Genomic DNA, 26,042 nt, shown 5'->3' with positions numbered 1-26,042 from the left:
TGAATTCCATGCCTAAAGGTGCGCGAGGTTTGTCCCTTTGCACCTTAAGCTAGCTTTGTTGCGGATTATCCCTCAATAGATCTTTGAATTTCTATGTTTCAAGGTGGACAAACTTGTCCCTTTGCACCTTAAGTTGACTTTTTCACTGGTGTATATTTAAAAGGATCTTTAAATTTTTCATGCCTTAAGGTGGACAAACTTGTCCCTTTGCACCTTAAGTTGACTTTTTCACTAGTGTATATTTAAAAGGATCTTTAAATTTTTCATGCCTTAAGGTGGACGATATTTGTCCCTTTGCACCTTAATCTAGCTTTGTTGTGAATTTATCCTTCAACGAATCTTTAAATTTCTATGTCTTAAGGTGGACAAACTTGTCCTTTTGCACCTTAAGCTAGAGTTCCGACGGATTTATCTTTAAAAGGATCTTTAAATTTCCATGCCTTAAGGTGGACAATATTTGTCCCTTTGCACCTTAAACAGGTCTTTTCACGGGTTTATCCTGTCTCAAGTTGGTTAACCATTCAGGACCTTGTAACACCTTGAGTTTATTTTCAAGGCGGGAGCGTTACACGGTATCCTATTAAAGCTTCAAGTTGGTCAAGCATTTGGGACCTTGTAACACCTTGACTTTATTTTCAAGGCGGGAGCGTTACACGGTATCCTATTAAAGCTTCAAGTTGGTCAAGCATTTGGGACCTTGTAACACCTTGAGTTTATTTTCAAGGCGGGAGCGTTACACGGTAAAGCTTCAAGATGGTTAAGCATTCAGGACCTTGTAATACCTTGAGTTTATCTTCAAGGCGGGAGCGTTACACGGTATCCCATTAAAGCTTCAAGTTGGTTAAACATTCAGAACCTTGTAACACCTTGAGATTATTTTCAAGGGGGGAGCATTACACGGTATCCTATTAAAGCTTCAAGTTGGTCAAGCATTCGGGACCTTGTAACACCTTGAGTTTATTTTCAAGGCGGGAGCGTTACACGGTATCCTATTAAAGCTTCAAGTTGGTCAAGCATTCGGGACCTTGTAACACCTTGAGTTTATTTTCAAGGCGGGAGCGTTACACGGTATTTTAGTAAAGCTTCATGGTTAAGCATTCGGACCTTGTAACACCTTGAGGTTATCTTCAAGGCGGGAGCGTTACACGGTATTCTAGTAAAAACTTCAAGTTGGTTAAGCATGTGGGACCTTGTAAAACCTTGAGGTTATTTTCAAGGCGGGAGCATTACACGGTATTCTAGTAAAGCATCAAGTTGGTTAAGCATTCGGGGCCATGGAGCACCTTGAGAGTTTTATTTATTTATTTTGTTAACGCATGGACGTTAAGCACATTTTTATGTGATAAATCCTTCCATTATGTAGCCACCATAAAATATAAAATTTCTTTTGCTGATCTACAAAAAAAAAGTGAAGGAGAGATTATTACCCGTGAAGATGTTTGAGACTCGAAAGGTATTAAATCTTGAATCTTGGATGTGTTGTAGACCTTTATGTCTAGATTAGGAATCACCAAGTGGATTGTGATTTCGCTGTTCCTACGTCAAGACACGATATTTTTAGTAAGTCACACAAATCTGAAAATTTTTAGCATAGCAGAATCTAGAGCTAACTTCAAAAAATCATCTAGAAAGATTTTGAAGGTTTTAAATTTTGAATTTTGGATATGTTAGAGATTGAAAAGTCTAGTTTCTGAAAAATCAAACGGTTCATGATTTTGAATTTTCTACAATGAGATATGAATTTTCTACGACGAACATGTCAGGCTGTAAAAAAAGTGAAGAATTTTTAGCATGACAGAATCTAGAGCTAACTTCAAAAAATCATCTAGAAAGATTCTGAAGGTATTAAATTTTGAATTTCGGGTATATTAGAAATCAAAAAGTCTAGTTTTTTAAAAATCAAACGGTTCATGATTTTGATTTTTCTACAATGAGATATGAATTTTCTACGACGAACATGTCAGGCTGTAAAAAAAGTGACGAATTTTTAGCATGACAGAATCTAGAGCTAACTTCAAAAAATCATCTAGAAAGATTCTGAAGGTATTAAATTTTGAATTTTGGATATGTTAGAGATCAAAAAGTCTAGTTTCTGAAAAATCAAACGGTTCATGATTTTGATTTTTCTACAATGAGATATGAATTTTCTACGACGAACATGTCAGGCTGTAAAAAAAGTGATGAATTTTTAGCATGACAGAATCTAGAGCTAACTTCAAAAAATCATCTAGAAAGATTCTGAAGGTATTAAATTTTGAATTTTGGGTATGTTAGAGATCGAAAAATCTAGAATCTGAAAAATCAAATGGTTCATGATTTTGATTTTTCTACAATGAGATATGAATTTTCTACGACAGACATGTCAAGCTGTAAAAAAGTGACGAAAATAAATAAAAAAGAAGGAAAATTACCTTGAGTATGCCCTTTTCGTTGTAGGCTCACAATCCGTAATTGAAGATAAAATTATGGAGACAATGTATCCATTTATAGATGTCATGTGGTGGGATAGAATCCTTCTCCCAGTTCAATTACAATTTCTTTTTGGCTTGGGCAATAAAACATATATATGAATATGAAATTGAGTAGGATTAGAATTCCTAGTTCAATTACAAAATTCTTTTTGGCTTGGGCAATAAAACATATATATGAATATGAAATTGAGTAGGATTAGAATTCCTAGTTCAATTACAATTTCTTTTTGGCTTGGACAATAAAACATAATATGAAGATGAAATTGAGTAGGATTACAATTCCTAGTTCAATTACAATTTCTTTTTGGCTTGGGCAATAAAACATATATATGAATATGAAATTGAGTAGGATTACAATTCCTAATTGAATTATGATTTCCTTTTGGTTTGGGCAATAAACCATATATAGGAATATGAAATTGAGTAGGATTACAATTGTTAATTCAATTATAATTCATTTTTAACTAAGGTGAATTTAGTAAGCGGTTAATGCTTCAAGCCTAGTCTCTAATAGATAAAATATCTCGACAAGACTTGAAGCAGGGGGCATTTGTAATCATTTAAAATTTATTAAATATAAATTTATAAAATGATTCGGATTATATTGAATTCATAAATATATTAATCCAAATAAATATTGTGGATTGATATAATTGAGTTAAATATTTAAGTCCAATAAATATGGATTTAATTAAAGTCTAAATTAATTGATTTGGGCTACATTGGATGAACCCAATTTGTTAAACCCAATCTCATCTCATTGTAGAGCCCATCTTGGCGCCACGTGTGCAGATGATGTGGCATGCCAAGTCAAATAAGAAAACCAATAGAATCATGACATGTGTCAAAGATGACAAGCCCACTCCATAAAGCGCAAATGCCATGTCACTTAAATTTGATTGGCTGAACGGAATCCTATTCCAATCGCAACTCCTCTATTCTAAAATATAAATAGGGGTCCTCATAATTCAGAAAAGAGAAAAAAAATCTAAACAAGAAGCTAGAGAAACTCTGTGGTACAAACGCCATTTAATTCTCTACAAAGCAACAAGTTTAAGAATTCAAGCATTCAAGTTTAAGAACGATCAAGATCAAGACCACCGAATCCAAGAACAAGCTCGAACCCCTTGAGTTCAAATAAAAGTCAAGATCAAGATAAAGTTCAAGTTCAAGTTCATCATAGATTCAAGAACAAGCTTTAAAGCCCTTGAATTTATATTTGAAAAGGCGAATTCAGAGGAATTATAGAGATTGTAACACTCGCATTTGAAATAATAAAATTGATTGTTGCTATAATTTTCCATTCTTGATTATTGTTTTCTCAACGCGAATTTTATTGTCTACAACATTGTCTAATTTAGTATGTTAAATATAATATTCATTGTATAATTTTTAAAAAAAAGCTATTTATTTTCAAAGATATCTTTCACAAATATAATAGAGAAATATCTTTTTTAAGGAAAATTAATTCTTTAACCATGCTTATTCATATATTAAATTTTTTTGCATTATTAATTCCATAGATTTTCATGAATTACAAGTACACATCTCAATACATAATAGAATATAGGGAAAAAATTGTGATATCCTTCAACTTTGTCACTTAGAGCTGATATTTGCTTCGTTATGAAAGTGACTCGTATATATCCTTACCGTTATACAAATATTCACATATACCCTTACCATTACAAAAGAAGCTCACATATACCCTTCATCTAAGGAAAGTGCTCCTTTTGATAAAGTTCAAGGTACGTATATTTTAATATTTTTCATACAAAATTTATTTCTTGACTTCTTTGATTATCATTATTTGAGTTTCTTTTTTTTTTAAATTTAGTTCTCTAGTGTAAATAAGAAATTTAAAACTATCTTTTTGCGGTTTTATTGATATATAATTTTTGTATGTATTTGTAAAATAAAATTAAAAAAAAGGGCTTCTATAATTAATTTATAAGAAAATTACTGAAACATAAATAAATTTCAATATTAAGACAATAAAATTAAATTATTCGTTGAAATCAAAAAGTGATAAGAAATGAAATATGTGTGAGGAGGATCAAATATATCTCATATAAATACCCCTAAATTTCATTCTTTTAAATCACAAAATCATCTATTTATCTTCTACTCTCTCAACTCTCTACTCTGGAATCTCTAATTCTCTAATATATAATATCTTAAATTTCGGTGTTGCATTATTTGGTCTTTGAAAATTGTATTTGGAGCTTCAAAATTCAACTTTCAACTTTTCACGTTCGGCTTTCAGCGGTCATAAACGTCTACTTTTTTAAGTAGACGTTCGATACAGTCGTTCAAACTTTTATTTTTACATTTTATTTCTATTTAAGTAATTATTTATTTATTTTGTGATTTATTATTTGCATTACATTTTTCGTATTATATATAATCTCACGTTTAATATTTTAATATGGATTTCGATAAAAATATTGTTCAAAAAGAAAAGGGTAAAAAAAGTGCATTTGAGCGTGTAAAAAATATATGTAACTTTACATCCTTCGATAATGCAAAAATCGGTAGATCTTCTAAATCAAAAACTAAAAAATCTACTATATTAAGAATAAATACGGATGATTATACACATGTTGATGATACGGTTTTTAATATTGATAGTAATTCAGGATTAGATCCTTATCATGAACATTTACAACGTCGCTTTAATAATTTTGATGAGGATTTGCCTAGTGATAATGATAATGATAATGATATTGATAATTATACTGATACGCCTACTTTTGATGATGATGATGATGAAACTGAGCCACCTACGGCTACTAATACTCCCAGTCCCGCTCCCTTTCGTTGTCCTGCCCCTGTTCCCCCCATACATCCTAGGCCTAAGGTAGAACGTGCTAAAAAATTGATTGTTTGGCAATTTATGACACAAACGAAGACAAAACACAAGCTATTTGTAATAAATGTAAACATAGATTAAATCATAAAACTGTTGGCAAATCTGGCGGAACGGGACATTTGAGTAGTCATTTAATGTCTTGTTGTAAAAATGAATTTTTATATGCTAAAGCGGTAGCGGAAGCTAAAAAAACGGTACCCCCCTTCCTGAAAATGTAGGAGTAGGCGGCTCTAACATGGTACAAACACAATTAAATCCGTCTAATGTTTTTGGCTCTAGTTTACCACTTTCATATAGTAGAGAAAAAGATCTTGAAGAACTAACTAAAATGACATCAATCCAATGTGCAGTAACAATCAAATAATCGTTACCGTTTACACTATGACCATATCAGAAGTAATATCTATTTTACAAGTATTATAATAAAATAAACAACGAAGATTGAAAATGTTGTGCATGATAATCAAATACAACCTTTTTATTGTATTTCTAGCAAAACGTTTAAAATTTGGATTATATACAATTTGAATATAATGTATAAAATCGGCATTTTCAGCAAAACTAAATGGCAAACCCATAGCACATATGCAAAAAAGAATTTTAGGTTATAAATGTTGTCAAATGCAAAAAACCGGTAGTTATATTGCTCAAACTATTTTAGATATTTTACAAAGTTATGGAATATGTGATAAAATAAGTAGTATAACCTTAGATAATGCTTCAAGTAATAATGCTGCTGTTGAATATTTAAAACCTACTCTTTGTCCTTTCTATGGTGATAATTATCATATTAGGTGTACTGCACATATATATAATTTGATGGTTAGAAATGGTGTACATATGTATGATAGCGGATGTAAGAAAGTTGAAATGTATGTCATGTTATATTTAAATGTCAAGTTAGGTCTAGGCGTAAAGATTTTCAAAATCGCTGTTTTGAAAATAATCTTCCACCAAGAAAAATTCCAAAAACAGTGGCTACTAGATGGAATACTTTATATGAAATGCTTGTAGTCGCTTATGAATATAGAATACCCTTACAAATGGTTTGGAATGCTCATAATTATGATATGACATATAGACTAGATGATAGTGATTGACGTGATATAAATGAACTTATAGATTTTCTAAAAGCTTTTTGCTTAACTACAAAAAGAATATATGTACTTTATAGTTCATCAATTCGTACTGTTTTGCCTGATATATGTAGGATTTCTTCTAAATTATAACAATTTGAAAATAAATCAAGATTTCAACAAACCATTGTAAAAATGATTCTAAAATTTAAAAAATATTATATTCATATTCCTCAAATTTATTTAACCGCGTGTTTGTTAAACCCTCAGTATAAAGATGTAGGTGCATAAAAAATGGTTGAAAAAATATATTTTAACTTAGATATTAATGATGTATTAGAAGAAATTCCTAGTCGTCAACAAGTTAAAGATAGCATAAAAATTGAAGCTAGAAAATTGTATGATTTATATAATGCCAATATAAATTTATCAAGTGAAAATGAACCTCAAAGCTCTAGGAGTAGATTTGATGAAGATAATATTGATGCTATTTATATGATTATCTTGAAGTTTCTCACGATAATAGAAATGATTTTGATGCCTATGTTAATCAAAATACAGAACCTACTGAAGATATTCTAGCATGGTGGAGAAATCGCGGCAAAGGATTTTCAAAACTACAACCGATGGCTCGAGTATATTAGCTATACAAGCGTCGTCAGTAGCTTCGGAAGGCGTCTTTAGTGCAGCAAGGTTTCAACTTGGAGAACATAGGCATTACTAGCAGCCGACAGCTTGGAGATATCGGTATTATTTTGAGATTGGATTAATGCCGAGAGAAGAAATTTGGATCGTGAATCACTACCGACCAAATTTCAAGATGACGTTGATGAAGTAATGCAGTATTATACTGACGGCGGGATTGAAGCAATGTAAGATCTTTCTATTCAACCAATTCCCGAACATGTTACTAAAGAAATGTTGAATGATTTACGAAGGAATTTATATGGTGGCACCAACAATTAGTAAGAGTATGATAATTCGAGATTTAATTCAAACAGAACCCTTCCTAGAAGGTGGCTGTGTAGATTAAATATTTTAATACTCGACTAATATTTTTGTAAATGTTATTATAAATATTACTAAAAATAAAGGTCATTCGCCTTAATTTGTTTTTTAATATTGTTGTATTAAATTTAATTTTTAATATTGTCAATTTTTAATTTTATAACTTTAAAGTTTGAATTTAAAAGTTTCAAACTTTAAGAGTTTGAAATTTAAATATTATAACTTTAAATTTTGAATTTAAAATTTCCCAACTTTAAAAATTTGAATTTAAAAATTTCAAACATTAAAAGTTTGAAATTTAAATTTTATAACTTTAAAGTTTGAATTTAAAATTTCCAAACATTAAAGTTTATAAAATTTAAATTTCAAACTTTAAAATTTAAAAAATTTAAATTTTCAAACTTTAAAGTTATAAAATTTAAATTTCAAACTCTTAAAGTTTGAAACTTTTAAATTCAAACTTTAAAGTTATAAAATTTAAATTTCAAACTCTTAAAGTTTGAAACTTTTAAATTCAAACTTTAAAGTTATAAAATTTAAATTTCAAACTCTTAAAGTTTGAAACTTTTAAATTCAAACTTTAAAGTTATAAAATTTAAATTTCAAACTCTTAAAGTTTGAAACTTTTAAATTCAAACTTTAAAGTTATAAAATTTAAATTTCAAACTCTTAAAGTTTGAAACTTTTAAATTCAAACTTTAAAGTTATAAAATTTAAATTTCAAACTCTTAAAGTTTGAAACTTTTAAATTCAAACTTTAAAGTTATAAAATTTAAATTTCAAACTCTTAAAGTTTGAAACTTTTAAATTCAAACTTTAAAGTTATAAAATTTAAATTTCAAACTCTTAAAGTTTGAAACTTTTAAATTCAAACTTTAAAGTTATAAAATTTAAATTTCAAACTCTTAAAGTTTGAAACTTTTAAATTCAAACTTTAAAGTTATAAAATTTAAATTTCAAACTCTTAAAGTTTGAAACTTTTAAATTCAAACTTTAAAGTTATAAAATTTAAATTTCAAACTCTTAAAGTTTGAAACTTTTAAATTCAAACTTTAAAGTTATAAAATTTAAATTTCAAACTCTTAAAGTTTGAAACTTTTAAATTCAAACTTTAAAGTTATAAAATTTAAATTTCAAACTCTTAAAGTTTGAAACTTTTAAATTCAAACTTTAAAGTTATAAAATTTAAATTTCAAACTCTTAAAGTTTGAAACTTTTAAATTCAAACTTTAAAGTTATAAAATTTAAATTTCAAACTCTTAAAGTTTGAAACTTTTAAATTCAAACTTTAAAGTTATAAAATTTAAATTTCAAACTCTTAAAGTTTGAAACTTTTAAATTCAAACTTTAAAGTTATAAAATTTAAATTTCAAACTCTTAAAGTTTGAAACTTTTAAATTCAAACTTTAAAGTTATAAAATTTAAATTTCAAACTCTTAAAGTTTGAAACTTTTAAATTCAAACTTTAAAGTTATAAAATTTAAATTTCAAACTCTTAAAGTTTGAAACTTTTAAATTCAAACTTTAAAGTTATAAAATTTAAATTTCAAACTCTTAAAGTTTGAAACTTTTAAATTCAAACTTTAAAGTTATAAAATTTAAATTTCAAACTCTTAAAGTTTGAAACTTTTAAATTCAAACTTTAAAGTTATAAAATTTAAATTTCAAACTCTTAAAGTTTGAAACTTTTAAATTCAAACTTTAAAGTTATAAAATTTAAATTTCAAACTCTTAAAGTTTGAAACTTTTAAATTCAAACTTTAAAGTTATAAAATTTAAATTTCAAACTCTTAAAGTTTGAAACTTTTAAATTCAAACTTTAAAGTTATAAAATTTAAATTTCAAACTCTTAAAGTTTGAAACTTTTAAATTCAAACTTTAAAGTTATAAAATTTAAATTTCAAACTCTTAAAGTTTGAAACTTTTAAATTCAAACTTTAAAGTTATAAAATTTAAATTTCAAACTCTTAAAGTTTGAAACTTTTAAATTCAAACTTTAAAGTTATAAAATTTAAATTTCAAACTCTTAAAGTTTGAAACTTTTAAATTCAAACTTTAAAGTTATAAAATTTAAATTTCAAACTCTTAAAGTTTGAAACTTTTAAATTCAAACTTTAAAGTTATAAAATTTAAATTTCAAACTCTTAAAGTTTGAAACTTTTAAATTCAAACTTTAAAGTTATAAAATTTAAATTTCAAACTCTTAAAGTTTGAAACTTTTAAATTCAAACTTTAAAGTTATAAAATTTAAATTTCAAACTCTTAAAGTTTGAAACTTTTAAATTCAAACTTTAAAGTTATAAAATTTAAATTTCAAACTCTTAAAGTTTGAAACTTTTAAATTCAAACTTTAAAGTTATAAAATTTAAATTTCAAACTTTAAAAGTTTGAAAATTTTAAATTTAAACTTTTAAGTTTGAATTTAAAAATTTCAAACTTTAAGAGTTTGAAATTTAAATTTTATAACTTTAAAGTTTGAAAATTTAAATTTTTTAAATTTTAAAGTTTGAAATTTAAATTTTAAATTTTTTAATTATTATGATAAAAATTATATTCAATTAAAAAAATTAAATCTTTAAGTTTTAAATAATTTAAATTAATTTTTTAATACCGGTCTGTCCCGATTACCGGTTTGGTCCGGTCTGATATACTACCGATTTCCGTCCGAACGGAGACGGAATATGACAAAAAATTTATCGATTTACCGGTCCGGTCCGATCTCGGTTTCGGAACGGCACCGGTTCGCAATGTACCGGTTCCGAAACTTACCGATCCGGTTCACCCGATCCCGGTACCGCCGCCAATCTTAGATGGGACCCATATGTCAAGTGACAAATGATATCTCTTAAGTCCTTTTGGCAATTTTCACTTATTTCAATATTCCCTTTGTCCCTATTTACTTGTCCATATTTTCGTTTATATCTTTCCCTATTTACTTGTCCATTTTAACAAAACAAGAAAGGACAACAATTTTTTTCCTAATATGCCCTTATTTAATTCTAGAAAATTTCTAGTACTAAGTTGTAATGCATGTTTTTTGGAACCAGGAAATACATTTATTATACTTGGGGAGTTGCATAATCTTTTAAGTTAAGGGTAAAATTGTAACTAAACCTATAATAATAATTGGTGCCTTAATATGTATGTCACTTCTAAAATGGACAACTAAATAGGGAAAGAGGAAGTATGTTTTTATTTTTATTTGTTTCAAATCTTTTTTAACCAATCTAATTAGTTTATGTTTTTTATTTTTTTTTTATTTTTTGTTTTACAGTTATTTCAACATATTTTTTGTTTTTATTTTTTAACACGTTTTTTCTTATCTAATCTAATTAGTTTATGTTTTTTTTTAGTTTTGCAATTATTTCAATATATTTTTTATTTTATTTTTTAAAATGTTTTTTCTTAACTAATCTAATTAGTTTATGCTTTTCTTTAATTATTTTTTGTTTTACACTTATTTCAATACATCTTTTGTTTTCATTTAAAATGTCTGTAACTAATCTAATTAGTTTCAGTTTTTTTTTTATGTAGTGAATTTTGATTTGATTTTTTATGTTGTATAAGTTTTTATTTTATAATATTAATTTTTTTCTATTTTATGTTATTTATTCATATTTTGATAAATAGTTGTTTTGATTTAATTTTTTATATATAAAATCAAGATATAAATAGTTTCTTCAATTCTAACTATTATTTTTTATCAAAAGTATAAGTAAAAATTTGTAAAGTCGAAAGAAGTCTTTTAAGGAATAAATTAATAAAATTATCATTTTATTTATCATTTTCTAGGAAACATGTAAGGAAAGTAAATAAATAAAATATTTATCAAATTTCACCTGACTTGAATTTCAGGAATAAAAAACATCATATAAATTGAAAGAATGATTACGTATTTATATAAGTGTTACGAATATTTTTCTTACTTATCATGATTAAAATTATAAAAACGAAAAAGGGTTTAAAATACCCTTAAAGAATCAGAAATGATACAAAATTACTCTCCAACCTATTGGCTCCAAAATACCCTTCTCATCCACCTATTGACTCTAAAATACCCTTCTCATCCACTTTTGGGTTCAAAATTAACCACTTATTAAGCGATTTTAAATTTAAACTATTTAAATATTTTTTTAATACACGGCGCTCAACTATTTGTTATAATTTAACTTATTAATGTAATTTATTAACCAATCTACTACCCATCTATTACTAATTAGACTACACCCAATTAATAAACCTACCCCATTACTAATGCACAATAGGAAGCTAATACCAATTAGTGTTTCTAAAAATTTGAGGCGAAAATATTTATAAAAGTACATTATCATACATTTAAGTCCTCAATCAAAACATATTATAATTCAAGTGTCTAAATAAAAATCACTGATAAACATAAAACTCTGACTATGTTCGTCTTAATTATTCATTCGCCTCAATTATCTGATGTTACTTAATAGATAACTTTTTTACAAAAGAATATATTAAAGTTTTAATATTTAAAACAAATAATAAATATTTATAAAAGTATATTAAAAAAAGTGCGCGAATTAATTTTAGAGGTGCTATTTCTTTACCTTTAATAATAAATTTCGAATTCAACTTGAAACAGAATTCTATTGAAAGTGTCCTCTTAAATAAGCGGCTCAACCTAAAATTAATTGGGGCTTCGATTCGGACTCAAATAATTTTGAATGTCATTTTCAAGAATCGGTAATTTCGTCGTGCTTTAGTAGTGTTTAGGGCGATTGATATTAGAAATGATATATTGGGCGGGGCTTAATTAATAATGGGGTGGGTAGTGGGTTGGTTTATAGATAATATTAATAAATTAAATTATCTCCAATAGTTGAGCGCCAAGTATTTTAAAAGATATTTAAATTGTTTAAATTTGAAAACGTTAAATAAGTGGTCAATTTTGAACCCAATGGTGAATGACAAGGGTATTTTGGAGCCAATAAGTGGGTGAAAAGGGATATTTTGAAGTCAATAGATGGATGGAGAATAGTTTTATACCATTTACAATACTTTAAAAATATTTTAGACCCTTTTCCGTAATTAAAATATAAAAATGCGAATTTGAAACAATGGTTGAAAGAAAAATCAAATAAAAAAATTAAAAGTAAGAGCGAAGGAGGGAAAAAGATCACAAAAGGAAGAGAGGGAAAAGAAGTTTGGGCCATTTTTCTTTAAAAAATGGGACCTAGTTTACTATTTGTCAAACATTTTTTTTATATAAAAAGTTAAAGATTTAGTTGTAATTATAATAAATTCTTATCAAATTATAACGAGATATTTTCTATATTTTATTATATAAAATTTAAAAATAAGTATTAGTGAATTTATGTAATGAACAAACAAAATTTGATTTCTTCAATTTCATCCAATAAATTTAATTTAATTTAATTTTTTCAATTCATTACTTTATTTTTTCTTAAATAAATGGTATAGAGTTAAAACAAATATACTAGATATTTGTGGGCAAGTCCCAAAATTCCATTAACTTAAAATTACATTAAAAGTTTTCAAGAAAATGCATTAGAGAGGTATGAGAGAGAAAATATTACAAATGAATAAGAAAAAGCGAGATGAACTGTAAATTGTCAGTTGAAGGGACCCACAACTGACACTACTTGTGCCTCTCACAAAATAAAATTTTTCAGTAGGAACTCCATTGCAATAATGCTATGACATGACAACATTTCAACAAAGAAAAAACAAGTGGAAAGAAACTGCAACAACATTATGATTTGTAAAATGACATGATAATGACACCAATACTTAACATCCAAAAATATACCACATTCAAATATTTAATCTATGAAACTACAAGTTCATTGAACAGCTAACACTTGTTATCTAAAATTTTGAAAAATCTAAAGAGAAATCAAGAGGGTGTACTTGCATTTCTAAGTAAAAGAAAGAATAGTTATCATCTACCAATCCACCACTTGTAAAATTACAAAGGCTGCAGCGATTTCGCGGTCATCTAAAAATTTCTCCACATGTACATACAAAGCTATTCAGATGGACTCCATCTGAGCCACCAACTAAGTTACTTCTGCAGATCTCACAAATCCGGTGAACGTTCTAGGAAACCATGATTTTCACATACAGTACTTATAATATCAAATTTACACACAAAATCATTTATCTGTAAATTAAAAAGAAAAGTATGTGCCCAATTGTTCAATGTATAAATTAGCCCCTTCCTGCATTACCGTGCCGTTGATTTCTGAAGAAGCTAAGAAGTGCCTGAGCCTGCATGTAATCACAAGGTTAAAATTTAGACATAAAAACCAAATAGGGCTAAAGTTTATTTACACTGAGTGTAATTTAACCTGGTACTATCAAGTTATCATATTTTGTTTGTTATAAGCTGGTAACTTGACCTGATGGTGTAAAAGTATTTTACGCTATCTGTGCACAAAATTTGAAGAAAGAAAATGGATAAGGTTTCTGGCATCAGACCTTTTCCCTTGCTCTTGGAGTGCCAGATTGTGACAATGCCACTAACGGAGGTACAGCTCCTTCCTGGAGAACAATGTTGCAGAACCTGTTACTGTTAGTGCATAGTTGCAAGAGAGCAGCTGCTGCATTCTCTTTACCCCTTGCAGATCCCAGCTCAACAACCTCAACAAGAAGAGGAATCCCTCCTTCTTGACCGATTCCTGCTCTTCCGTCGGGAATGGTTGCAAGATTGGATAAAACGGCAACAGCCTTATCAACCATCCCGGTAGCAGGGTCCATCAAATCTACGAGATACTTTACAGCACCAGCCTGGATAATACGAGCCTTGTTTTCATGAAGTATTGACAAGTTAAACAAAGCTGTCGCTGCATCTTTCTTGCCCCTTGGAGTTCCGTTTCCCAATAAATCAACAAGAGGTTTGATCGCTCCAGACCTCCCAATCTTTATCTTGTTATCCTCCATCACAGAAAGGCTAAAAAGAGTTGCGGCAGAATTTTCTTTAGCCTCGTCGCTTCCTGTCTGGAGGACATGAATCAGAGGTTCGATTGCATCAGCATTAGCAATGGCACACTTGTTGTTGTCATTAATTGACAAGTTGAGAAGTGCAGTAACAGCATCTTCTTGTACTTTCATGTCTTCTGAATGAAGTAGGTTAACCAACAAGCTAATAGCACCACAATTTGCAATCACCATACGGTTATCCATATTATGCTTGGCAAGTAACCGGAGTTCAGCTGTAGCAGTTCTCTGCATATCAATGGAAGTGCTCTTCAAGTCCTCAACCAACTTTTTAACTTGCTCCTCAAGTTCTGATAGATCAGCCCTTTTTTCAACTGTAGGGGAAGAAATTATTCTTGGAAACCTCTCAGATGGTCTGCGCCAAATCGCTTGATTACGAGGTCTCGTCTCTAGTGTAGATGGAAATTCTGGCTCCCTTCGAGGGATAGAAGCAGCAGGCTTGGAATCCACTACAACATCCCCTGAAGCAACAGCAGCAGCTTCTGACTGTGAGGACAACTTATTTCCATCACTGGGAATTACAGGGGAAAAGTTTGAATTAGCAAGCGTGCTGGGTGCCGAGGTTGTTCTATTATGACCTGAAGATAACTGTTCATCAACAGCTAATGTACTATGACCATGTGAGCTTATCTCTCCAGAGTGGGCCATCCGGTCTTCACTCTTCATAATTATCCTTTCAACATCAAAAGCATGTACATTACCAGCAACTCCAGGTAAAGAATCCTCTGAAGAGGAACGGAGATGAGATGGAGATGATTCCTCTCTTTGGTTTACACTTGACGAAATCAAAGTCTTTCTCGGAGAACCTAAAGATTGTGTGGAGTCTGGTGACAAGGAGTGTTTGTCCCTTGTAAGGGGAAATACATGGTTATCCCTGGATGCACCAGAGTCTGCATGTGTTATTAGGGAAGATGGTTGGTTCAAGCTCAAAGATATCATGGGATCAGGCAACTTCACATCATTTATCTCACACCAGTTTGCAATAAGTGCCTTAACAGTGTAATTGGGAATGAGATTTGTATGCCCCAGAGTTTGCCGTGTCTTGGGGCAAACAGTGAGACCCAGATCAATCCATCTCCTTATAAAAGCCCTCTCATAGGTTTGACCAGATGCAACAATTACAGGGTCAGTCATCAACTCAAGTGAAAGAGGGCAGCAAAAGTCGGGAGGTATTGACACAGTGGTACAGCTCTGGGACTGTTTTACAGTGACAAAGCAATCGTGCATATGAGAAACAAGAGTTATCATTTGCTCAATATATTCAACGTCCTCAGTCTTTTCAGCTTGTTCAGCATTCTCTTTCAATTTTTCAAGGGCCACAAGCTCAATCAAAAGCTCTTCGTTTGAGTTCAAGCTTAGGCAATCAGCAATTTTGGCAAAGTTATCTGGGCTGGCTCCCAAGCCTTCCACTTGAGCTTTAATAACCTTTGTAATTGTCATTAATATCAATTCATAATCAACATACTTAATTTTCAGTATATAGAGCTGCAATCCAAACAAAATACACCCACCTTAGAAATTATGAGAAATCCACAAACATAATAAATGAGAAGAGACAGTAGGGAGGAAGATTTCACAGAAGGATTAGATGAATGCAACTAAAAGGTAGAACAGACACAGAAGCCGTGTACTTAGCACCCACCTCAAGAGTTGTCAAAGTTACATCAGCAGGAAGGCTTTTATGAGAAGATTTAAGGAGCTCAAGTACTTCCAGGCTACAGGTTCGAATTTTCCCAATCAATGGTTCAGCTTGCAGGACCTATGGATCATCAAAAATTAAAATATCAGCAAACTAGATAAAAAGAATAGCTGAAAGGACTGAAAATGTGCTACATGTTAGTCAGTAAGTTAAGATGAATGCAAATAAGAAATAGTTTCTCTTAATTTAAATCTTTAATCAGTATTAAATGCAGACTGTAATAAGATAATCAGCTTATTCAAGACATGAAAGTTATGACGAGATAGATCTCCAAACATACAAAATAAATTTTACTGCACAATGGTTCCCAGGTTTCAAATAGCTCCCTCAGTTCATCAACATGTTGAGCAAGCCCAGCAAACGCTTTCAGGAGCAGCTCGCTAGAAGCCTCTTCAACGTCAACAATGGAGTCAAGAATCGGCTTTACAAGCTTCAGTATATCCTCAATCTTACAGTAATATCTACGGACCAGTTCACCACTCATGTGATCACTTGATGATAAATGGCAAAAACAGGAGATATTATTGAGAAGCATCTTTAACATTGATATCTCCATTCCACCTGGTCAATAACAATCAAACTACTCAATAAACCAAATCAACAATATCCAACTAGGTTAGACACCTGAGTTGCATAACAGAGGATAAACTGGACAAATTATCTCTTCAATTTACTTGATAAGAAAACTGATGGGAAACTATGCCACAAATTAAGACAAATTAAACCGCACTAATGTATAGATGGGCTGTAGCTTAATCATTAGTTTTGAATCTCTAGAAGCCATCTTTTGAAAGTTCCATCATGAAACAAAACCAGGCTAGCTACTATTTTGACAGATTCAAGGTAGTATCACGTTGAAGAGCAGATTAAGATTTTGGATGCCGGTGAATTTATAACCTGAATTCAGTTTGAAGTTTTCCATTTGAAAAACACATCAGGAAGAAGCAAAAGCTTTCTAATGGACAATTTCCAGGAATACAGCTGACTCTTATCTTTAATTAACTCATCCAGATGAAGACAGGCGAATCCAGGATTTGAAGTTAATGGGTTCATACAATGACCTCAAGTTAATATACAATTATAATTTGGTTCGCAGTCAAATATTAATTTATGTTAGTGGACAATTTATACATATATAGGTCCTGAGCAAAAGCTATTGGGTTCCCATGAATCCGCACATAACACTCAGGACCCACAGCTGGATAAGGATCCTCAGACATTCTAAAAGGATTAAAATTTACTTCATTAGAGCAATCATGAACGCAAAAGCCAAAAAGTATATTGCAAGGAAACCTATGATCACAAGCTGTCTTACTCGCTCAGCTATTGCAGACTACAGTAAGCAGATAATGTCATGTTCGCTTTACCCCTTAGGATTCTGGTGAATACTATTTAACTAATGGCACCAAATGTGTACAAAACTATCAGGGTTAGAGGAGAATCCTAAGGGTTCGTTTCGTAGAGTGTATAAAAATAATGTACAATAGAGTGTAATGCGTGTATTAGTTATGCTTGTATTCTGTTTGGTTTGGTGTAATAAAAATAGTATGCATTGCATAAAAATATCTATTTACAAATATATCCTCCACAATTATGGTGGAAAAGATATAGAAGTGCTTTCGAAATTGGGTCTTCAACCATGCTAATGCATGTGTTAAATCCCTTTGCATTACTAATACCTAGAAATCCATGGTATTAGTAACACTCCTCAATACACAATAGAGAGTATAACTAATGGAAACATTAATTATAAATAACATGAAAAAGTGTACCAAACAAGGGACTACCAATATACAAAGTTAATGCATGCATTATTTTTGCTAATACACTCTACAAAACGACCCCTAAGAGACTGAAGATGCCTTCTCATCCAAGACAATTTTTTTTTCTCATTTAGGATAGGTAATAATAACATATATATAATAGGACAGTTCCCTGTATACAAGTGGCATCCAAAAAGTAGAGAACCTCAAAATCCACTTAACAAAATAGCACCCAATCATCTATAGTAACACGCACCTCATAGGTACAGCGAAAATTTACAAGATATCAAAAGAATCTCATTCTTTTTACTGGTCAGAAATAAAAGAATCTCATCATTTGTAAAACGAGTATTCCACACTTTCAGAAGCCTCTCCATTTCTTTCCATTCAATCGCCAACATATGCATCATAGGATATCAGCAGCTATTTCACATGCCCTGTTTTTTCCTGTTCTTCCCTTAGAAGGCACAAACTAGAAAAAATTCTGTGACAGGGAAGGGTTCCATGTCTAACTAATTCAATGAAGTACACTATAATTGGCTCACTGTAAGGCACTGGATGGTCCTAACTTCAGATGGCTTGTACATTAGCATCTCTTCTGCTCCATGTTCTCAACAGTGAGAAAATCCCCACTGTACTAGCCAAGTAGAAAAACAGATATGTTCCAATGCTCCTCATATTGAGTAGAGGAGATTGCATCTATCTGCTTGGTATTCGAAAGCACAATGACTTTATTACAAAAAACATACATTTTTAATTCTGCTTTGCTTCAACTATCTTAGTCTATCAGGGAGATCTTCTAATTGATCATAGGATAGTGTTCCAAATTCACCGATCTACCAATCTGCAAGTTCTTTTTTTCAACCTTAAATCTCAAAGAGCTCCATTTGTGCAATAGAATTGTCTTTTTGGATTAATATGGAAGATGGTCTGGAAGAGGCTGTCTTAGGTGATACAGAATCTTTCTTTCATTTTAGAATCCTTGTAAGACGAACAAAGACATAATTTGTTTCTTGGCTTTGACATTGTAAATATGGCTCTCAACACAACCTTTGTGCTGATTATTTCTACAAATTGTTACCTTCCTCAAAAAGAAAAAATTAGAAGATGGTTGTAAAAGAGTTGTTTGGAAGGTCATACGACTCCATCTATATTTTCAGAGCAAACTTTGTCCCCTACTCGCCTTGAAGTGGATCTTTCCCATTATCATCCTTGTCTCTATTATGCTCCTCCATAGACCTCCCCAACGATCAAGATGTTCTCCATTCTCCATACCCCTGTACATTCTAGCAACCACTATCTTCAAAAGTGCCTGATTCTTTTTGTCAAATCTCCAAATCCATTTCCCCACGAGGGCTTGAACGAAATCCTTACGTCCATAACCAAGCCTCCAATTCTTTATTGGAATTTACAAAGTGAACATCTTAAACCTCCTTGTTGTGTCTCACAAGAAATTCTATGGATCATTACAATTATTCATTATACATTTGCATGTGAGCCATGTAATAAGAAGGTATGCTTGAAAGCATCTCCTTACCACTTTCAATCTGCTAATCTTTGCTCTACTCTTCCGACTACTGAATTTTACGATGACTAAAGATAGGCCTCGATAGTTGTACAAGGTCATACTGTTATATGTATTGTGTGTCATTCACGAATATTAGGTGACGAACCCATACTTTGTCCTACTTCCTTACACTAGCTATGGCGCCTCTAAAGTAGTGCCTCATGATACTCTCCAGTTCCTCCAGCAGAAAGGGAATCCACAACGCCTCTTTTTCTCACTTGAAAAAATCCCAACAGCCCTTTGGTGGCAATTGGAAGTTATGTTGCTTGGACCTTTCAAAATCCCTGTTTCACCTGTGTCGTTTGATGGCTGTGGGATCCATATTGTATTTAAACTTACCTTGGATGTTTTGACTATATCTATGACCAAGAAGTATAAATGGGTTAGATATTTGGTATGATTTTTGGGTTCATGTCATATTTATATAGTTATATGAAGTATGATAATCTTTTAACATTACTTGAGATATCTTATGAATAAAATATTAGGTATTTATATAGAATCAAATTTATCAGTTTAGTTTAATAACATTTATTAATCGAGATATACTTATATATGTAGTAGATACATTCTTTTATGTTGTAATACACACTTATTAGCTGTATCCTAGCACACCCGTATTAGCACTCGGTTCCATACCCTCAAATCCTAAAATTTATGGGATGAAGGATATGACCTCTAGGTCCGCACCCGAGTTTGAGCAACATAGATTGAAAGGAAAGAAATAACAGATATGTTGAGGATAAAGAAGAATCTACACAAGCACAAACAAAATTGACTATTTGTGCTTAGATTTTGGTACAACAAGGCTATTGTTGGTGTAAATGATAGCTCGGTTATTGTTGATTTCATTGGCACATCGCATAGCTTGTAATGGTAATATAATTTGGTTGTAACTGCCTCCAGCATCCTCTTTCTTCTGATTTAGTGTTTACTAACAAAACTTACAAATCACCGATTTTATAAAAAATAAAAATCAATGAGTTTTATTTGAAAAGCCTAAAAGTGATTAAGGAGACTTGATCCTTCTTTTTGTGAAGCCCATCCTCTCCATCACAAAATCCAAAGGCCCTGATATGATTTTATAACTATGCCTTCTCAAGGTGCAGTTTGCAAAGTACTCAATGAGTTTCTTTTTTTTTTTTAAAGAATCCACCATTTTACTAGCTACAAGTGCCGTTTGTAGATTTTTCCATCCTTTTCAAAAATGAAGAGAAAAGAATGATGTGGAAGAAAGAAGGATGGGTTCCAGACATGTTTTATGACTTTCACCTTGGTTATTCCTTTCAACCAATGAAGGTTTAATATTTTGCACACATCATAAAATAGGAAATGAATACATAGTTACAGGAATTGAATTGTCCTATTGATCCTAAATATCCCTGATTCATTCTAATTAACTCCAATTGATTTACATCACATTCTATTTCCAGAATCTTACTAAAGTCTATAACACTATTTATAATTGTTCTTAAGACCTTCCATGACTGTATATGGAATGTTAATAGTATCTTGTCCAGCCTTCTTTAGTCTAATGCAGAGCATCTTATTAATAATCTTGCAGATACTTTTTACTAGGCTAATGGTTCTGTTATTTTTTGTATTTGATATTGGTCCTTCTATATTATTGAGGTCAACAAAGCTTTGAAACCTTTAACAAACCTCCCAATTTCATGAGAAGATCATACTTTCTCCATAATGTCACCATTAACCTTGTGCCAATATTTTCAGAAGAACACCAAGGTGAAGTCATCTGATCCTGGATCTTTATCTCCAGCATATAACTCCTTTCCAAACTTATTCCCTAGAGAATTCCCTTTCAGTCCATTCCTTTATCTCCTTCCTATTTGATTAATTTTTGCTCCCTTTACTAAGGTCTCATTGTCATGAATTTCCTATACAATTGTATCTACAAACTCACATCTTCCTTTAACCTGTTCCTTTCCCTGACAAGTGAAAGTTGTCTGAATGATCATCGTACTCAACTTATGACTCATAGAATGAAACTTTGGAGAAGAATAATACGAAAGTCATACCAAATACCCAACTGTAAATAGTGGGGTGGGGTGGGGTGGGGTGGGGGGGATACAGAGGAGTCCCCAATCAATGACTTAAGGTTTGCACCAAGAAAATGCACGGTTAGATGAAGATGTACAACAATAACACTACCCAGTATAATTCCACAAGGAAGGCTAGGGGAGGGTGGTGTGTCTGCAGTCTTACCTCTACCTTGAGAAGTAGAGAGGTCGATTCTGCTAGACCCTCCGCTCAAAGTAAAGCATATTAAGAATCGGGTATGTAAAACAAATAAAGTAGTGAAGCAATTTATAATGAAAACAATAGAGAAGGGAACAGTAGCAATAACAAATGGTATGATAACCGAAGCCAAAGAGACAATAAAATAGAAGAATAAGATAGTAGAAGAGTAATAAAAATAATACTGATAAGGAAACTAGACAATACTCGACTACCACTAGCCTTCTATCATAATCTTCGACCTCTAGATCCTCCTATCTAGGGTCATGTCCTCAGTAAGCTGAAAGTGTGTCATGTCCTACCTTATAACCTCTTCTGGTTACTTCTCCGGCCTACCTTTACCTCTCCCCATACCCACTATAGCCAAGCTCTCACACCTACTTATTGAAGTGTCTGTGCATCTTCTCTTCTCATGTACGAAACATCTCATTTTCGCCAACCTTTTCTAGTCCACAACGGGGGCCACTATCACCTTGTTTCAGATATCTTCGATTCTCACCTATCTCTCCTAATATGCTCACATATCTATATCAACATCCTCAATTCCACTACTTTCATATTTTGGACATGCGAGTTCTTGACTAGCCAACACTTTCTACCATACATCATATTTGATCTGACCACCACTTTATAAAACATACATGTTAAGGCTAGGGGGCACATTCTTATCACACAACACACTGGATGTGATCCCCCATCTGATCAACCCCATTGCAATACAATGTGTAACATCCTCGTCAATCTCCCCATTTCATAGACCACAAATAATTGAAACTTCCTCTTTTTATTCCATGTGAGCGCAAGTGTGAGATTTCGAGACCCTCTATTTTAAATCCTCTATCTGTCCACTTTATTTTGGTTAAAGACTTGAGCTTTAAAGTCAATATTGCCACCTACACACTTATCGGCAAGGCAAATCAGATTTCTTCTAGATCCAGAAATAAGAAGTCCTGCTCCATATTCTACAGAGAACTCTTGTGCTATTTTATCAGAATGGAGAATACATCTGGTACGTTAGAGTGAAGCAGATATTCAGCAACTCCCTTACCCCAGTACAGCTGACTGATTCTCCACAAGTATTAAGGCAACAGTTGTCACTCATATTTCGTTCCTACAAGTATTACTATCAAGTTCAGTGCTCTTCCTTCTCTAACCCAATTTTCAGGACATTTCTATGATAATGAGGTCACTTTATTCTAAGTGACTATAGTATTTGGGGAAACTTGCCAACTCATCAACCAGGCAACCAGTAAAAAAAACAAATATAAGTTCCAAATAACCCTGCCCACCAAGACTGAGCATTTGCACTTATCACTGAGTATAATAGCTGGGATTTCGACCAGAAATCTCAAATTATCACTCCTCTACTTCAAACCACTTGCCATTCTTAGGGACAACATAAACTCACTATTTAGGTCCAACTGTAGCTTAATACTGTCTGAACACAACTCTATCTTCAAAAAGAAGTAAGACAAAGATGGACATTTGAGACCTGAAACATGGAAAGCCAGAAAGGCAAGTGGAAATCTAAGAACAGATTTATCATAAAGAGCAAACTTTATAACTATATGAGAATTTTCCTTCTAACACTCCCTTATATCAAGCTGTCGGGGCCATGGGTTGCACCCGCGGCAGAGTGCAAATCTTGCCTATGGATTAGCTATAGTTCAAACTTAGTATTGTCTTGAAAAAATCATTGAATATGCATAGATATTAATGTAAAACCTAGTAACTCAAAAAGGATCAAAATCTAGAACCCGTAAGCATCAAATTGTGACTTTGCCTCTCATGCCACCTAATCTCCACAAAATCAACTGGTATTCTAACCATCCTCTACAACCCTCTAACCTTCTACTTTCCAACATGGGTTTGAACTTTCTCCCGATAAATTTGCAGCAAAATCTATCAGAAATACATTTCATTGCTGTACTATCCAAACAAGGAAACAATCAAGAACCATCCTAATAACAATAACTAGCAAATCCTAACAAAAATCACAATTAATTACAAAACTCCATTTCAATTACAGAACTAGAGCACCTTAATTACACAAAAACAAAGCAATTGAAGTAATAACAAAAACCCCATAAAAGCAAATGAAAAAAAAAATCACCAATTAAAAACTTCAAACCTGATATTCTTCCCTTCTGACCACAAAAAATAAAGCTCTCTTAAAACCCACAAAGAAATGGCAAAAACAAAGACCAAGACCAAGCTCAAAAAGATGACCAACCAAATTGATTCCACCAAACCCAAGAATCAACGCGTTTTTGAGCAATTTAGTATCGAAAATTGTCAATTCTGGCAACTTGGAATCTCAAAATTTTCGTACTTCAGATGAATCAGAAGCAGATTAGAGGTAATGGGGTAGATAGATAACGAACAAGAATGTCTGCAGTTGAGATTTTAGCTGCTTCTGATCGATGCTCGATAAAGAGCCAAGTTGGAAATTTTGCTTAACAAAGAAAGGGATTTAAGGTCCATTTTATATATATTTGACTTTTTATTTATAGAACAATGTTTTTGAAATAATATTATAACTATAATCTTCTTTTTTTTCTATGATAAAGGAATAATCATATATATATATAAAAGAAAATCTTAAGCTCGCCTACGTGGCATCACCAGAAATTAGGATTCCCTTTTAATTTAATTTATTACCAAAACTAGCCTTCTCATTTCGTGAAAAGTTAGACTTTTATAAAAAGTCATGACTTTAATGAAGAGTTGTGACTTTGATGAAAAGTTGTGACTCTTATGAAAAGTTGCAACTTTAATGAAGAGTTGCGTCTATTATGAAAAGTTCTGTCTTTTATGAAAAGTTGCGACTTTGATGAAGAATTGCGACTTTGATGAAAAGTTGCAACTTTTATAAAAGATTGTGAGCATTCCAAAGGGTTGCAACTTTTCCAAATAGTTGAAACCTTTCTGATGAAGCACAATAACAATTTTTTTACAGTACCCTTTGTTGTCTATAAATAGAGGGATTTCCTCTCATATAAAACTACGAAAATATTACACCTCTTAGTATTTCATTTCCTTCTCCTTCTCCTCCTCCTCCTCATTCACAATTAAATATTTGTGTACGTGTTTCTTCTCCTTCTCCTTGTCCTCCTCCTCATTCACAATTAAATATTTGTATACATTGCTCATGTTGAATGACTCACTAAGACCATTGTTTATGTTATAAATCCTGTATGTCTTCTAACAATCATTAATTTATGCTAATGTTATTAAGGATAATGGTAAGATGTAATAATTTTCATTTTCCTTTACATTATTAATGTTTGTTGTTACGTAATCTTGCACGTAAGATAATATAGTGTTTTAGTGATAATGTTGGATATACTTTAAGTAATACTTTATAAATTTTGTAATATTTAATTCCCGCGCGAAGCGGGGATAGTTTTACTAGTTACTATAATTATACTAAAATATAACCCTAGTTTGTATGAGTGTTTGTAATCTATATAGTATGATTTTTAGACATTTTAATGTTTTAAATTTCGACGTTGATTCCATAACTATGTGATTTTTTTTTTTGTCAAAGTTAATTGACTATGTATTTTTTTATATAAAATTTTAAACTTTTACTCTTACAGATACAAATTATATGTGTTAGAAAAGTTTTTTATCTAGTAATATGTATTCAACAATTAAAAAGGATTGTTTGAATTTAAAAACTTATTCATTCTCAAAACTTATATACATAGATTTAAATACTATAAAGGGAAACTTACATAAATATATTATAATAAAAATATATTTATCATTTTTATTTTTTTCACTTAATCACTTTTAATTCATTTATAATACAAGTTTAATATATATTACTTTTGAGTCTATCAGCTGCAACAATGGCTGCGGGAACGAGTGTTGTGCTTGCCCCAGTTTATTATTCACACATAATACAAGTTTTAATGATTGATAATACATTTATCACACATTTTAATACACCTATAATACAATGTGACAATTTTTTACCAAACAAACATAATATATTTTAAATAACAATTATAATTCAAATATATTGCATACATAATTCACTTTTAATACATATTACAGATTTATTACAATATTGCTATAAATGATAATAAACAAAAAATATCGCTAAAATAAGTAATTATTTTTAAAATATATTAATTCATTTAATTTTTCCTACTATAAATGTAAATGAATTTGAAAAAATATACCGTAAAATTACTGTATATTATACAAATAGTAATAACTATGAGTTCATAAAATTTAATTTCTTAAAAATCCAACAATATTCAACACTTTTCTATTATTATTATTATTATTATAATAATAATAAATTAAATAAAGGTTATTTAATCAAA

General features: G+C 31.0%; 1 protein-coding gene and 1 pseudogene across 2 annotated transcripts; one reads left to right on the top strand and one right to left on the bottom strand.

The window, feature by feature from the left end:
- Nucleotides 1-13,304: 13,304 nt before the first annotated feature.
- On the bottom strand, nucleotides 13,305-24,190 carry LOC107008077 (U-box domain-containing protein 4-like). 2 transcript variants are annotated; one of them, XM_015206983.2, is made up of 5 exons: nucleotides 23,816-24,190; nucleotides 16,397-16,677; nucleotides 16,060-16,176; nucleotides 13,899-15,902; nucleotides 13,305-13,688 (listed from the first exon to the last, which is right to left on the bottom strand). In XM_015206983.2, exons 2-5 carry the CDS (start codon nucleotides 16,670-16,672, stop codon nucleotides 13,629-13,631), a joined length of 2,457 nt encoding a protein of 818 aa, XP_015062469.1. In that variant the 5' UTR covers nucleotides 16,673-16,677; nucleotides 23,816-24,190; the 3' UTR covers nucleotides 13,305-13,628. The 2 variants fall into 2 exon arrangements, with proteins under 2 accessions (XP_015062469.1, XP_015062468.1); XM_015206982.2 differs by having other exon boundaries at nucleotides 23,834-24,190.
- Nucleotides 17,373-26,042, top strand: part of LOC114074821 — a 37,709-nt pseudogene continuing 29,039 nt past the window's right edge.

The sequence above is a fragment of the Solanum pennellii genome, chromosome 1, assembly GCF_001406875.1.
Source record: "Solanum pennellii chromosome 1, SPENNV200".
NCBI classification, from domain to species: domain Eukaryota; kingdom Viridiplantae; phylum Streptophyta; class Magnoliopsida; order Solanales; family Solanaceae; genus Solanum; species Solanum pennellii.
This window is presented reverse-complemented; position numbering and strand designations above follow the sequence as displayed.